Genomic DNA, 14,403 nt, shown 5'->3' on the forward strand with positions numbered 1-14,403 from the left:
GCAGGCAAGAACAATTTCATGTAATATGATACTGTTTTATTACAATGACAATAAATGAAATCTTGAAAGTGAATTGTAAATGAGGATGAGAGTTACACTGTGAAGAGACTGAAAAAAATACAACAAGCTCATGGATGGCAGAGATTGAGGTTTACAGCAAAAAGGATCATGGAAACAATTCAAGCTCATTATTTGACTGTACATAAACAACCAGAAACAGTGTCTTTGCACCATGATACACACACACAAACAGCACATACTAATCATATAGATACAAAGATGCATGGGGGGGGGGGGGAGTGTCCTTAAGGATGGAGGCTGCTTTTTTTTTTAAAGACACCACCTCATTTTGATGTCCTCAATGGAGGAGAGTCTGATGCCTGTGATGTCGAAGGCCAAGTTAACAACCCTCTGAAGTTTATTCTTGTCCTGAGAGTTGGCACCTCCATACCAGGCATTGATGCAACCAGCCAGAATGTGCTCTTTGGTATACCTGTAGAAGTTTACGAGAGTCTTCAGTGATGCACCGATCTCCTCAGACACTTCACAAAGTATAGCCGCTGGCGAGCCTTCTGTTTGATTGCATCAACATGGAGGCTCCAGAACTACCAAAATTAATATTGACGCAAAATCAACTAATCCCTTTCACAATAGATAACCTTTCCTTCAGAGAATGGGAGAGAAAAGGGATCAAAAGAATAGAAAATTGTTTTTCAGGAAATAAATTATTATCCTTTGAACAAATGAAGGATAAATATAACACACGATACAGTGTTTGCATACCACCAACTGAAAACCTACTTGAAGGACAAATTGGGAAACAGTCTGAGGTTACCAGAAGGAAGCAATTTTGAATATGTGATTACAGACACAATGATAATTTAAAAATTTATAACAAACATGTACATCAAACTGCAAGAAAAGAAGAACGAAGAAACAAACGGTAAACCTAAACAAAAATGGGAACAAGATCTAAACATGAAGAATGAAACATGGGAAAAGCTATGCTCCAGAACTATGAGAAATACAATAAACACGAGGTTACGCATGATACAATATAACTGGATATACAGGCTACACATCACACCTCAAAAGTTAAATAAATAGGACCCAACAGTATCAGACAGATGTTTTCGCTGTAAAAAGGAAATGGGAACAACAATTCATGCAATTTGGACATGTAAGAAAGTGAAAAAATTTTGGGAAGATCTAAACCAGACATTAAATAAAATCACAAAAAGCAATATACCAAAAAACCCAGAGATCTTCCTCCTAAGCAATATAAGAAATAATGAATTTGGACTCGATTTGGATGGAGCACAAAAAAGATTTGTTATGATAGCCCTAGCTGTAACAAAAAAATGTATTATGTCAGCCTGGAAATTAGAAGACAACTTGAGAATACAACAATGGTACATAGAAATAAATAAATGTATTCCATTAGAAAAAAATAACATAATTTAAGAAATAACATCACAATATTTGAACAAATACGGGAGTCATACATGAAATACAATAGAGAAATCCTACCATGGACTTCCACCACCTACAATGACAGAAGGAGAAGATAACGAAATGAACTGACTCAGTAAAATTTCTTGTTTATTTTTATTAAGTGACAACATTGTTTAACGGATTTAATGTATCTTGTAGATTGAACTTCAAATAAATGGGAAGGGGGATGAGGGAGGGAGGGGGAAAAGGGAGAGAAAATGACACTGTATATATTCAAGAGAAAAAATGTCTGTATGTATCTTGGTCAACATAGTTTATAGTGTGAAAAATAAAAAATTTTTTTAAAAATCATGGAGGCTCCAGGGCAGAATCTTTGGAGATGTTGACTCCTAGGAATTTGAAGTTCTTGACCCTCTCCACTACTGAGCCCTCGATTTGGACTTGGTTGTGTTCCCCTGACCTCCTTATGAAGTCCACAATTATCTCCTTGGTTTTGCTAACATTGAGCGCAAGAGCTGATAACCAACACTTCGTCAAGGTATGACCTAACCTGAATAAAAAGGTGAGGGAGGAGCACATGACAACAGGCAAGAGACCATAGGTGGACATGAAACGGAGGGCAGGAGAAAAAAAAAGCTGAGAATTGATCAGAGGAGTGGGGCAGCTCTGAATGCAGAGCAGGAGGAAAGAGACATTGGGATAAGGTAAACAGAAAGGTGGGGGGGGGTTACAGAAACCAGAGAAGTTAATGTTAATGTCAACTGTTTGGAGAGTGGCCAGAGGGTATATGAGGTGTTGTACTTCTAGTTGCGGGTGATCTCAATTTAGCAGTGCACAAGACCATGGACAGCATGGGAATAGGGTGAGGAAATGAAGTGGGTTGCAATTACAGCAAACAGGGCGAAGGTGCTCAATGAAGTGATCCCCCAGTCTGTGTCCAGTCTCTCCAATGTAGAGAAGACCATAACAGGTGTGCCAGATGCAGTAGATGGCCCCTGCAGATTCACAAGAGAAGTGTTGCTTCACTTGGAAGGACTGTTTGGGGCCCTTAATGATGGTGAGGGAGGAGATGTCTGCACCATGGTATCATTTCCAAGAATTCTCCTGAATAATTGCAGCATTTTCTGTATTTTTTTCATAAAACATTATTCAAAAAAACACTGTAGCAACTAAATCAAGTCTGGCAATGCAGCAGAACCAGGATAGGTTTCAATCCATAAATAATAACCAGTGTATCAAGCATTGCCAGTTTTGGGGCCTCCCACCTTGTGCTCAAACACTGGACTCACTGATTTTTAAAAAAAGTACTTTGCTCGCCCTCATCACTGATTAACTAGACACTGTTCTCGCTGAACATAATTCAACTCTTCTACATTTTGATAACAACACCGTCACAAGTAAATTTAACTGACTGTAAAGAGTTTTAGAACCTCCTAATATGATGAAATGCACTGCAGAAGGTCTTGAATCTTCCAATATACAGAAGGTGCCTGGAAACTAAGTGTTTATCATTCACACATTCCAGATCCTGCAGATCAAGCAAGACTAAGAGCACATATCAGAGTACCGACATCATCATTCAAAAGATAGAAAATGCCAAAGTGATCAAGGAGGAACACTGTTGAACCAAAAGAATCATTCAACCAGTGAGACTTGGAAAGATACGGGAAAGGGTGGTTAGAAAGCGGGAATACTGGCTGAAGGCTTAGGTCACCATGGACTGGGATCACCAGGGATTTACAGCAACAAAAGGGCTGTGCAAACTGAACTGGTGAGACCGAAATTGTTAATCACTTTTCAATTACAACTTGATGTATTCTTAATAGGGCAAAATAAAAATAACTGATCTTGGGAATGAGGCAATTTAATTAACCCTCAATTAGCTCTGTGCTTCTTTTCTACAGGAGCTTTATTATACTATTCTCCAGACTGTAAGCAGATGATTCAAGATTAAGCAGACCAAGGCTCAATCCCACATTCCCAGTCACTTGGAATTTCCAAACACGTTGTAAATTTGTGGAGGCTGTTAAAAATGAATTAACTGAGAGAATGCGCTACGAGACAGCCTATCATATTTGACTCGAGTGATCCCCATGGTCTCTGGGGAAACTTAAAAATATAATTGTCACCAAAAGGAAGTTAGCAGCTGCAGGCAGAATCAATAAACTCTTCTCGTTGCTTCCTGCTGCTCTGCAGAATCCAAACGATAAACTGAAAAGAGTAAGGAGAAAAGACTGGAGAGCTTACACCAAGTTAAAAGTGTCCCTAAACTCATGTCTCTTCAAGCACTTCAAGATTCAACAGCTTTTAGATTAAACAAAGCACCCCCCCGCCCCCCCCCCATGGATTCTTTAATATTTGCCTGGTAGTGCAGGCAAAGCAAGGGGAGTGCCTGCGAGATACTTTGTTTGCTAATTCTTTTTAAATGTGCTGTCCGGGGAATTTTAGTGATATCGCGTTTAACAGCTCCATTAGGTGATAACACTTTGCCCAGGAGAATCCTGATACAAGCAGAATATGGGCACTAAGATTCTTATAAACCATTAATACAAAATGTTCTAACACTGGTCCTACAAAGTAAAATAATCTGACAACCCACAGCAAGGGGTGTTTGGTTCGGTGCGGACTAGAGGGGCCTAATGGCCTGTTTCCGTGCTGTAATTGTTATGTTATGTTTATGTTATGTTATCCTAAACTGGGGAACAAATGCTGGTAACTGTTTCTGTACATCTTAGCACCTAAATAGCCAATGTCTGCTTCATCAGTCACCAGTCTATGAAGATATACCATCGAGTTCTGACATGTCACAACTCATGGTCTCGATGTCGGTTATTGTTTTTCCACAATAAGAATAGAATTATTTATTGTCATATGCACCAAGACAGTAAAAAGTTTTGTTTTGCCTGTAATCCAGGTAGTCAAAATCATAATTAAACACAGAAGTTATGGCAACAACAAAATCAAAAGTGCAGTGATAATGTTATACAGATAAAGTGCAGGGTTTATCAAAGAAGTACAGTACTGTAACAATAGTGAAGGAGCTTCACTACTACAAGGAGCACCAGGCGACACTAATGGCAACTATCTGCATTATAGCAGGCAGAAGGCATTTTTGTGTAATATTACATGTCCTATTATTACATGACAATAAACAAATCTTGAATCTTGAAAGGGCATCATCCTTTAGCAGTGAGAGATCCATTTAAGAGTCTGAGAGCAGCAGAAAAGAAACTGACTTCAAATCTGGAGGTTCACATTTTCACGCTTACGTGTCTTCTGCTCAGTAGGAAAAGAAATGCCTTGGAAAACGTCCCCATCTCAATTTCTCCTGACCCCAAGACATTGACGAGTAGTGGGGAATTTCCCACTTGTGTATTAACCAAATGTTTCAAAAATGAATAATCTGGGAATTTAATCGCACTGATCTTTGACCAATCGCACTGTCCTTATTTTGTCTGTTTTCCGAATTCAAAAATAGTTATTCAGCGGTCTGGCAGTTTGGGTTGCCCCAAAATCATGAATTGAGATCAGCTGCAGTAGCAGGGAATAAGATGTGGATCTACTCCACTCGTATCTGAATGGTTCTCTATCAAACCTATTACAGGTATAAATATAGACAATGCCACCAGCGTTGCATGATGAGTGAGCTATGAATTTTTGAGTAAACCTGAACCATCTCATTGACGAGGATGATGTTGGAGTCAACTTGAATGGGGCTACTCTGTATTTGTGGAGGCAGACAATGCAGTCCCACTATTCCAAGCAGTGTGCATTCATTAACAAGTGGGATAAAGGAGCAGACGCAAACTCTTAGGCTGGTGTCTCATCTTTCTGATAAATTGTGAATTACATACACATCATCTTTAATAAAGTGAATTTGATAGCTGGGGTTGGGTATCAGGACTACCTTCGTCATAAAGATGGATTCTTCTGAGGATTTCAAAGGGGAAAGGTGCAGAGAGGGAGAAGTGGAGAGATCAAAGACTAGAGAGGAAACCATGGCAGGGCTAACTTTACTGAAGCAATGATATTTGTAGATGTACAAGAGGCCACAGTTGACATTTTTAATCATAGGAAAGGGTACCAAAAAAAGATGCACATTTAAAATTGCAGTTAGCGCCACGCTGTTACAGCGCCGGCAATCGGGAAAGAGGTTTGAATCCCGCATTGTCTGTAAGGATTTGGTATGTTCTCCCCATATCTGCATGGGTTTTCCCTGGGGGCTTCCACCCACCATTTGTTAATTGGCTGTTCTTGGGCTCGTAGGGCAAAATGGCCAAAATACTATGCTAAAGGGCTTAAGTTATAAGTTACAAGACTAGATTGGCTAGGGCTCCTTTCCATGGTTTGTAGGAGGCTGACAGTTAACCTTAGGGAGGTGTGCAAAATTATGAGGGGTATAGATTAGGTCCGCTACTTTTCATATTATATGTAAAGGATTTGAATGTCAAAATTGATGGCTTTGTAGCCAAGTGTGTTGATGAAGTCTACAGAGAGACTTAAAGTTGGGAAAATAGGCGAAGAAGTGGCAAATGGAATAAATGTGCGGAGGTGTATGGTCATGCACTATAATAGAAGGAACAAAGTAGTCCATTTTCTGCAAGGGGAGAACATTTAAAAAGCAGAGATCTGAAGGGTCTTGGGAGTCTTTGTGCAGGATTTCTCGAAGGTTAACTTGCAGATTGAGTCAGTGGTAAGCAACTGCATTCATTTCGAGAGGACTAGAATATAAAAGCAAGGAGATCATGGTGAGGCCTTATAAGGCATTGGATAGATCAAATTTGGATATTGAGAGCAGTTCTGGGCCCCAAATCGAAGGAAGGATGTTCTCACATTGCGCACAGATAGCTAGCAGTTAGCACAAAGCTATTTCAGCGCAGCGAGCCGGGTGCGAGTCCACCACTTTCTGCCCACATCCACATGGTGTGCTCAGTTTCCTCTCACATTCCAAAGATGCCCTGGGTTATTAATTGTTCACATGGGCGTATTTGGGCGGCTAAGTAGGGCCTGTTATTGTGCTGCATGTCTAAATTTTTTTTTTTAAAACAAGGCTAATACGTATTGGTACAAAGGGTTCTTTGTATCCTTAAATAAATCTCTGAAATTTATCATGGCAATAAATTTGGATGGAAAAAATATATTGATGATTATTGAAAGGGTGATTGAGTATGCCTTCCAAGACTGCACCTTGAATACAGGGTGCTGTATGGTTTCCCTACTCAAGAAAGGTTTATTCTAAGATAGAGATGTTCATTGGAATGATTCTGAGGATGTGCAGGGGGAGGGGGGAGGAACAGCTGCTTTATAGTCAATAACATTTCAAAAAATAAGAAGCAATGTTATTGAAACATAGAAAAGTCTTGCGTCCTTGGTATGTGCAGGAATGAAGCTTTTCTTAATAGTTTCAAAATTCAGGATCAAGATGGGAAGAAACTTCTTCATCCAGAGCAGAATAAATCTTTAAAAATCCTTACCAAAGAGTACATGGATGCTCAGTTGATGAGTACATTCAAGATAGAGAAGATTTTTGGATATTAAAGAAATCAAAGGTCATGGCAGAGCAAAGAAGGCTCAAGGAGTTCAATGTCTACCACCTTCTTCCTTTTCTTTTATTCTGATATACTGTTGTGGGATGATTTTAACTGAGGTTTTGGAATATTGAAAACAATTAGATGGAATAAACTTTTTCAGCTGATGTGAGAGTTGTGATCAAAAGGCCAAGAAATTCAGATTTCAGAAAATACCTCATCCCAAAAGTGGTGAAGTAATTCTGGCAGATGGTGAAGTTACTGTGAGAGACAAGTTGAACATATTTCTTTTTTTATGTTGCTAGGGTGATCACTATCCTCTGGGGAAAGCCCCCAGAGGAAGGGGAAGCATGCAGCAGCTGCCACAAACAGCGACCCACTGGTTCCTGCAGCAGAGCCGAAACTCCGAGAGCTCACTTCCGGACACCCCCACAACCCACAGATTAGGCACTCACTGTGACTGGAAAAAAAAATTGGAGAATCAAACAGCAGAAGCTGCTAATACAATAATTGTGCTATGATGGCTCCTTAAAAAAGCTAACCAATTAGTCTCTGCTCTCTTGTGCCTATACCATGACCCTGCAAAAACGTTTCTCATTCAAGTATTTATTTGTTTGGCTTTTGAAAGCTTTTATTGAATCATTTTCAGCTGCTCTTGTATCATAGAACATAAAACTCAGTAAAAGCAGGAGATGGCCATTCATTGCCACGAGCTATTCCAACATTTTTCTTTTTATTTATTCCTGAATTTTACTTTTTATTCTTAAATTTAAGACATACAGCACATTAACAGGCCATTTCGGCTCACAAGTCCATGCTGGCTAATTTACACCCAATTAACTTACCCCTACCCCCCAATATGTTTCAAATGGTGGGAGGTAACTGGAGCACCTGGGGAAAACCCACGCACATGGGGAGAATGTACAATCTCCTTACAGACAGCGTGGGATTCAAACCCCAATCACTGACGCTGCAAGGGCATTGCTCTAGCCGCTACGCCAACTACGCTGCCCCATCATTCAATAAAACCACAAGCTGGTCCAACATACAGTGAGGCCATGACCTGGTCAGATCTTTCCTTCCTTGGCCAATTCCTCTATTTCAGTCTTGAAAATACTTAATGACTCATGCCTCTTCTGGTTCTCTGGACAGAGAATTCCAAAGATACGCAACTCAGAGAGAAAAAAATTCCTCCTCATTTAGCCTGAAGTGGTTGTCCCTTTATCCAAAAACAATGGCCACAAGCTCCAGACTTTCAAATTCACAGAATTTGCTCTGCCAAAACCACATCAGAATCTTTTTTTCCCCCATTTAATCTGGCTAGTGTACACTTTTTTTCCCCCCTCATTTCTTTGCTCAGGGCCCAATTACTTGAACCACTGAGCATGTGGAACAACCCAAAATGGTTAAAGGACACAGCCAATTAATTCACAGGTGACATTTAGACAGTGGTGACACCCAATGACATCAGCAGCAGCTGGTCAGGTTGCAAAGGATGTTACTTCACCAAATAGAACTTTCTGTATTACCAAATGAAATTCCCCACAGTGACGAGCAAGTGTACCACCCACACAACCAGCAGCTGACCACATCTGACAATAGTAATGGCAGAGATTAACTGAATGGTCACAAATGTATCAAGGGTGAATGCCCAGATGGCATTTTTTAAAGTTTCTTTTCACACAGGGTGTTAGGGAACTAATGCAGAGAGTAGAGCTCGAACTTGAAAAATACTGCTGTGGCTAATGTGAGGTTTGAGAGCAGAGTTAGAAGGAGTGCTAATCATCCTCCTGGTTGTGACCGTGGCACAGTAGCAGTTGACCCAGGGATTGCTTAGCATCTAGACAAGTCTGGGGAAGCCTGAAGCTGTCTTTTTTTTTAAGACCTCACCACTTGATTTTGTTCTCCACACAGCTTTCTCTGATGTGGCCCGGCAGTAGGACCAAACCATATGTAGCCATGGCCGTGGAGCCATAGAATCGTGCAACATGGAAAAGGCCAATCAGACAGACTCTTCCTCATAAATCAGCAGGAACCCTTTTGTTTTAACTCCAAGAGTGAAACACGATAGGCTACAGATGCTATGATTGCAGTAAAAACACCAAAATGCTGGAGGAACTCAGTCCATCTTCTCATCATCTAAAGGAGACAAAAGATGTACAGCTGGCATTTTGGCCCTAGCCCTTCATGGAAAAATCAGAAAAGGCATAAACAGGATATATCAGGAAGTCTCAGTATTCAAACAATGGGGGAGGAATCCAGACCAACAAAAGGTGCTAATTAAATATGATCAGGGACTACTTGAGAATTTATCATGCCAGTTCGAAAGGAGACAGGGAAAGGAGAAGATGGGGGTGGGGGGTTAACAAAAGCCAGGAAAGTCTATATTAATGTCATCTGGTTGGAGGGTGCCCAGTCTGAAAATGAAGTATCGTTCCTCCAATTTAGGTTTTCAAGGATTGCAGAGGGATTTGGGCTGCTTAGAAAAGTGGGCTGAAAAATGGCAGATGGAATTTAATGCTGATAAGTGTGAGGTGCTTCATTTTGGTAAGAAGAATCAGAACAGGACATAAATGGGAGAGCATTGAGGAATACAGAAGAGCAGAAAGATTTAGGAGTAACGGTACATCGTTCCCTGAAGGTAGAAACTCACGTGAATAGGGTGGTGAAGAAGGCTTTTAGTATGCTGGCCTTTATCAATCATTGCATGGAATATAGGAGTTGGGAGGTGATGTTGAGATTGTATAAGACGTTGGTGCGGCCTAATTTGGAGTTCTGTGTGCAGTTCTGGTCGCCTAATTATAGGAAGGATATAAACAGGGTGGAGAGAGTGCAGAGAAGGTTGACCAGAATGTTACCTGGGTTTAAGCATCTAGAGTATAGGGAGAGATTGGACAGATTAGGTCTTTATTCTTTGGAGCGTAGAAGGTTGAGAGGGGATTTGATAGAAGTATTTAAGATTATGAAAGGGATAGACAGAGTGGATGTGGATAGACTATTTCCGTTAAGAGGAGGAAAGATTAAAACAAGAGGACATGAGTTAAGAATTAAGGGGCAGAGGTTTAGAGGTAACATGAGGGGGAACTTCTTTACTCAGAGAGTGGTAGCCGTGTGGAATGAGCTTCCGGGAGAAATAGTGGCGGCGGAGTCAATTGTATTATTTAAGAAAAGGTTGGACAGGTCTATGGATGAGAAGAAGATGGAGGGTTATGGGCATTGTGCAGGGAGGTGGGACTAGAGAGGGGTGTTTGGTTTGGTGCGGACTAGAAGGGCCTAATGGCCTGTTTCCGTGCTGTAATTGTTATGTTATGTTATGTTTACAAGTGGTCTCAGTCTAGCAGTGCACAAGATCATGGATAGACATGTCAGCAAGGGAAGAGGACGGAGAATTGAAATGGGTGGTTACGGGGAAATTCACACTATAGTGGCAGCAGAGCTGAGGTGCTCCACAAAATGATCTCCCAGTCTCTCTGATGTTGTGGAGACCACAGCAGGAGCACCGAATGCAGTAGATGACCCCTGCAGATTCACAAGTGAAATGTTGCTTCGCTTGGAAGGACGATTTGGGGCCCAAATGGTGCTGAGGGAATGGTGCCAAATGGTGTGGATGCAATTGAAGCATCTCCTGCGGTCACAAGGGTAGGTCCCAAGCGGACAATTGGTGGAGAGGGAGGAGTGGACAAGGGAATTACGGAGGGAGTGGTCCCTGCAGAAGGCAGAGAGGGGAACATGTCTAGTGGTGGGATCGCATAGTAGGTGGCAGAAATGGCAGAGGAAGGCGTGTTTGATGCAGAGGCTGCTAGGGTGGTAGGTGAGGACGTGGGGAATCCTGTCCTTGTTACGTTTGGGGGTGAAGGAGGCCAGGGCAGTTGTGCAGGTAATAGAGTTGATTATGTAGAGGGAAAGCCATGATGTTTGAAGAATAAGGACATTTCTGATGATCTAGCATGGAAGTACAGTCTTCTATTTCCAAGTTCTATCTCTGTGATACACCCAGGAAATTCTATACTATTTCTTCCCAAACAGCCATGTTTGAAGAAACTCCTTGAATATTCTCCCTTAATAATGAAGTAATAACAATTTTTGACTGACAGTAGAATACCTCCTTTTCCTTTACATTCCCCTCTGTCTCACCTGAACATTTGTTTCCAGTCCAGGGGAGGGTTAGTATCTTAGTATCTTACATACTCCAGCCTGTATTGTGCTGTATTATTCATCATCTTACGATCACATCCTTAAACCATGTTTGGGTGATAGCAACAATATGTTAATTAAAGGTTTGTTTTAATCTACTTTTCTAGTAAAACCTGGCATTAAAGTAGTGCACTTTAGCTTTGAACTCTTTTACCATTCACCTACTTGCTTTTTTTTTCCCCCGACACTGGACTTTATATTTCTCTTCCACATGGATGGAGGGGTAAAGCTTTTGACCACTTCATCAACAAAAGCTTTAATTGGGCATTCAACAAGGATGGTGAAATATTGAATGGAGTCAAATTCTTCTGTCAGTAATTTGTTCACCATAATATTGCATAATGATGAATTGTCATGAACATACATGTTCACTACAGTATAGTTCGAAGTGCACTGTTCACTTTCAAGCACTGTTCATTTTAGTCAAGTTGTATTTAGCCAGTCCAACTATACTAACACGTGTCTGCTTTCGACAATCCAACTGTTATAATGTGAGCACTCATGTAGTCTAGATAAGCTTCCACTAGTCTATTCAAGTCAGCCTGCTATGCTCAAACTGGTTTGATTGATACGTACACTGGGCTGATCACCATAATCTGACTGTGCTGCAACTAATCTATTTGCTGCCCAGCTGTGTTGAAATTAGTCCAGTATTGTCCAGATGCATGCCATGTCTCTTCAATCTGTTCCAACCGTGCTGCCACAAGTCTTTTCAATCTGGTCCAGCTCCTGACACTGGTCCATTGATTACGGTCAAGTTCACTGCAACTAGCCGACACATTCTCGTCCAGCTGTACTGTCACTGGCAAGTTCACAGCATTTCAGCTGCACTAAAACTCTGTTCACTATCATCCAGATGTGCTAACATTCTACTTACTATTAGCTCTGCTGTATCAGATTCATTGAAAACTGTGCAGCTGTTTTGTTCACTATAACCTGTGCTGAAATCAGTTCCCTTGTCCAACTGCATTGCCACAAGTCAATGCACTTTTATCCACCTCCTCCCACTCTAAATTAGCCTACAAACTCAGGCGAGTCCAACTGTGTTGCCGCTGTTCAGTTCAGTCCAGTCTGATACATCCATTTCCATCAATATACAATCATTTTAATGCAATGATTCTGTCCATTATAACCAAGCTGTATTGAGAATACAATGATCCACTGTAATGAATGGAGCGTCTCCTACAGTCCAACTCTGCTGCCATGAGTGGGTTCACTCCAATCACAACTATGTTCCCTTACTTGAAAGGGAGTAGGGTTTTTTTTTAAAAAAACAAGAGTTTGGTGGGTCCCTGGAATACATTGCTGGAGGTGGTGGCAGAAGTTTATACACGAGGGATGTTTGAAAGGCTCTTTGGTAGGCACACGGTAGTAAGATGGAGGGTTATAGGTTGTTTGGGGGGGGGGGGGGAAGAAGAGTTGATTGGAGTAAATTTATATAGGTCAGTGCAACATTATGGGCTGAAGAGCCTGTACTGTGTTTTACCGTTTTATGTTCTAATAGTTAATCTTTATTGATACCTGTTCAGAATGATATAATTGTGTACTGTCATAACTCTGATCACTCTCATCCAGCTGTATTTATATTGATGAATCCACTGCAGACCATAAATGCTGTCATTACATTCCAGGTGAGCTAACACTCATCTGTTGACTCTAGTTCACTTGTAGAAACACTGTCTTCTTTATTGCCCAACTGCATTACTCATTACAGGCTGGTTCAACATTGTCACATGCCATCCAGTGGAAGTTAATGATGAACTTTGCTACACTGTCCAGCGAACTACATTGAAAGTTCATGCGTCTCCTCCAACATTAAGCTGGTCTATGGATGAGTTTCCAATGCTCCAGCTGTGGGGCAGTTATAAATTCCCTATTGTAGGTGGCCCTGCAGTGTGACTCACTGTATTTTACAATTAACTCCAGATGTCTGACAGAAAAATCTGCATTTGCATCAAATCAAAAAATATTTACATGCAACTGAATAGGCAGACAGTGCCAACACCTCTTCTTCCCTCAGTCCTTTCCCAGATCTTTGCACAAAACTTGCAATTTATGGCAAAAAAGAGCTTGGAAAATGAAAAAAATTCACAGCAAATACAAACCATACTTCGATTCAATACCAGCAACCTAGCAGCGACTTCCTTCAAACATCTTGCTCTTTGGCAATAGTCAATGCAGATTAAATACCTTTGTGTGTCAGTCAGTGGGGGGCTCTTCATACCCCGGGGCTTGGAACAGCCTGAATGAAGGGTGCCCGGGCTGTGGGACATCATGCCAGGTGAGCCTGGGCTCTTTAAGTGCTTGTTGGGGCTTGAGTTTTTCTGGGCTCGGGCTGGCTTCTGTGAGCCAGCCAACATCTTGCTGTCCGCCAACCGAGTCTTCTCCTTCTTGTTTTTCTTCTGACAAACAAACTGCTCCAGGATGGGAAGGTCCTGCGGTACAGAGAGTATCCGCTGAGGGTCAGCCTGCTCTTGCTGCCGGTACTCTCTCATCTCCTGAGCTCACTGAAAGAAAGAAAGAAAGAAAGAAAGGAGTGTGTAAAATTAAATAGCAACCAATTTTTTTTTTTTTTTTTAAAACCCCACCAAAAAATATCATCTCAAGCCAAGAAACTTTTGAGTTGTAGCGGCGTGTAGTTTGTCACAGAGTCCATCCCCTGCCAATAATCACTCACCAAGCCAGCTCGCAAATTTTTAAAATACTCCCTCCTCTCTGAAAACACCAATACTCAATGACAGAGAAACAAAACTGCAGATGCTGGAAGTTTCAGTGACCACTGAGAAGTTTAAGTTCAAAATTATTTGTCACAAATTGTCTCGTGTAAAGCATTCTACTGTGAACCAACTCACAGGTTGTCTCCAACATTCATATGCATTCATTCAGCTGCAAGCTTAATTTATAGAATAATGGATAATTTACAGATAACCGTACAGAAGTATCATAATGTCAGCAGATCAATCATCACCTGCCGGTTGTCTGAACTGACTCAATCAGGTAATAGAGTTGATTATGGTAGAGGGAAAGCCATGGTGTTTGAAGAATAAGGACATCTCTGATGATCTAGCATGGAAGTACAGTCTTCTATTTCCAAGTTCTATCTCTGTGATGCACCCAGGAAAATCTCTACGATCTCAAGCGATGCCACATTCTTTGGTATCTAATCCGAATGATCTATTAATTCTTTCAATGAGAGATTTGTTATTTGAAAGTGCTGGGAATTTGG

The 14,403-nt window shown here is 41.1% G+C and overlaps 1 protein-coding gene across 6 annotated transcripts in view; it reads right to left on the reverse strand.

Moving 5' to 3' along the window:
- bcl9l (bcl9 like) overlaps positions 1–14,403 on the reverse strand; it is a 124,377-nt gene that overhangs the window by 36,779 nt on the left and 73,195 nt on the right. For all 6 annotated transcript variants that reach the window (XM_069894682.1, XM_069894684.1, XM_069894681.1 and 3 more), the window contains one exon: positions 13,368–13,684. In XM_069894682.1, the coding sequence (XP_069750783.1) occupies positions 13,368–13,672 (305 nt within the window). In that variant the 5' untranslated portion in view covers positions 13,673–13,684. The remainder of the gene's footprint in view (positions 1–13,367; positions 13,685–14,403) is intronic.

This window comes from Narcine bancroftii, chromosome 8 (assembly GCF_036971445.1).
Source record: "Narcine bancroftii isolate sNarBan1 chromosome 8, sNarBan1.hap1, whole genome shotgun sequence".
NCBI lineage: Eukaryota > Metazoa > Chordata > Chondrichthyes > Torpediniformes > Narcinidae > Narcine > Narcine bancroftii.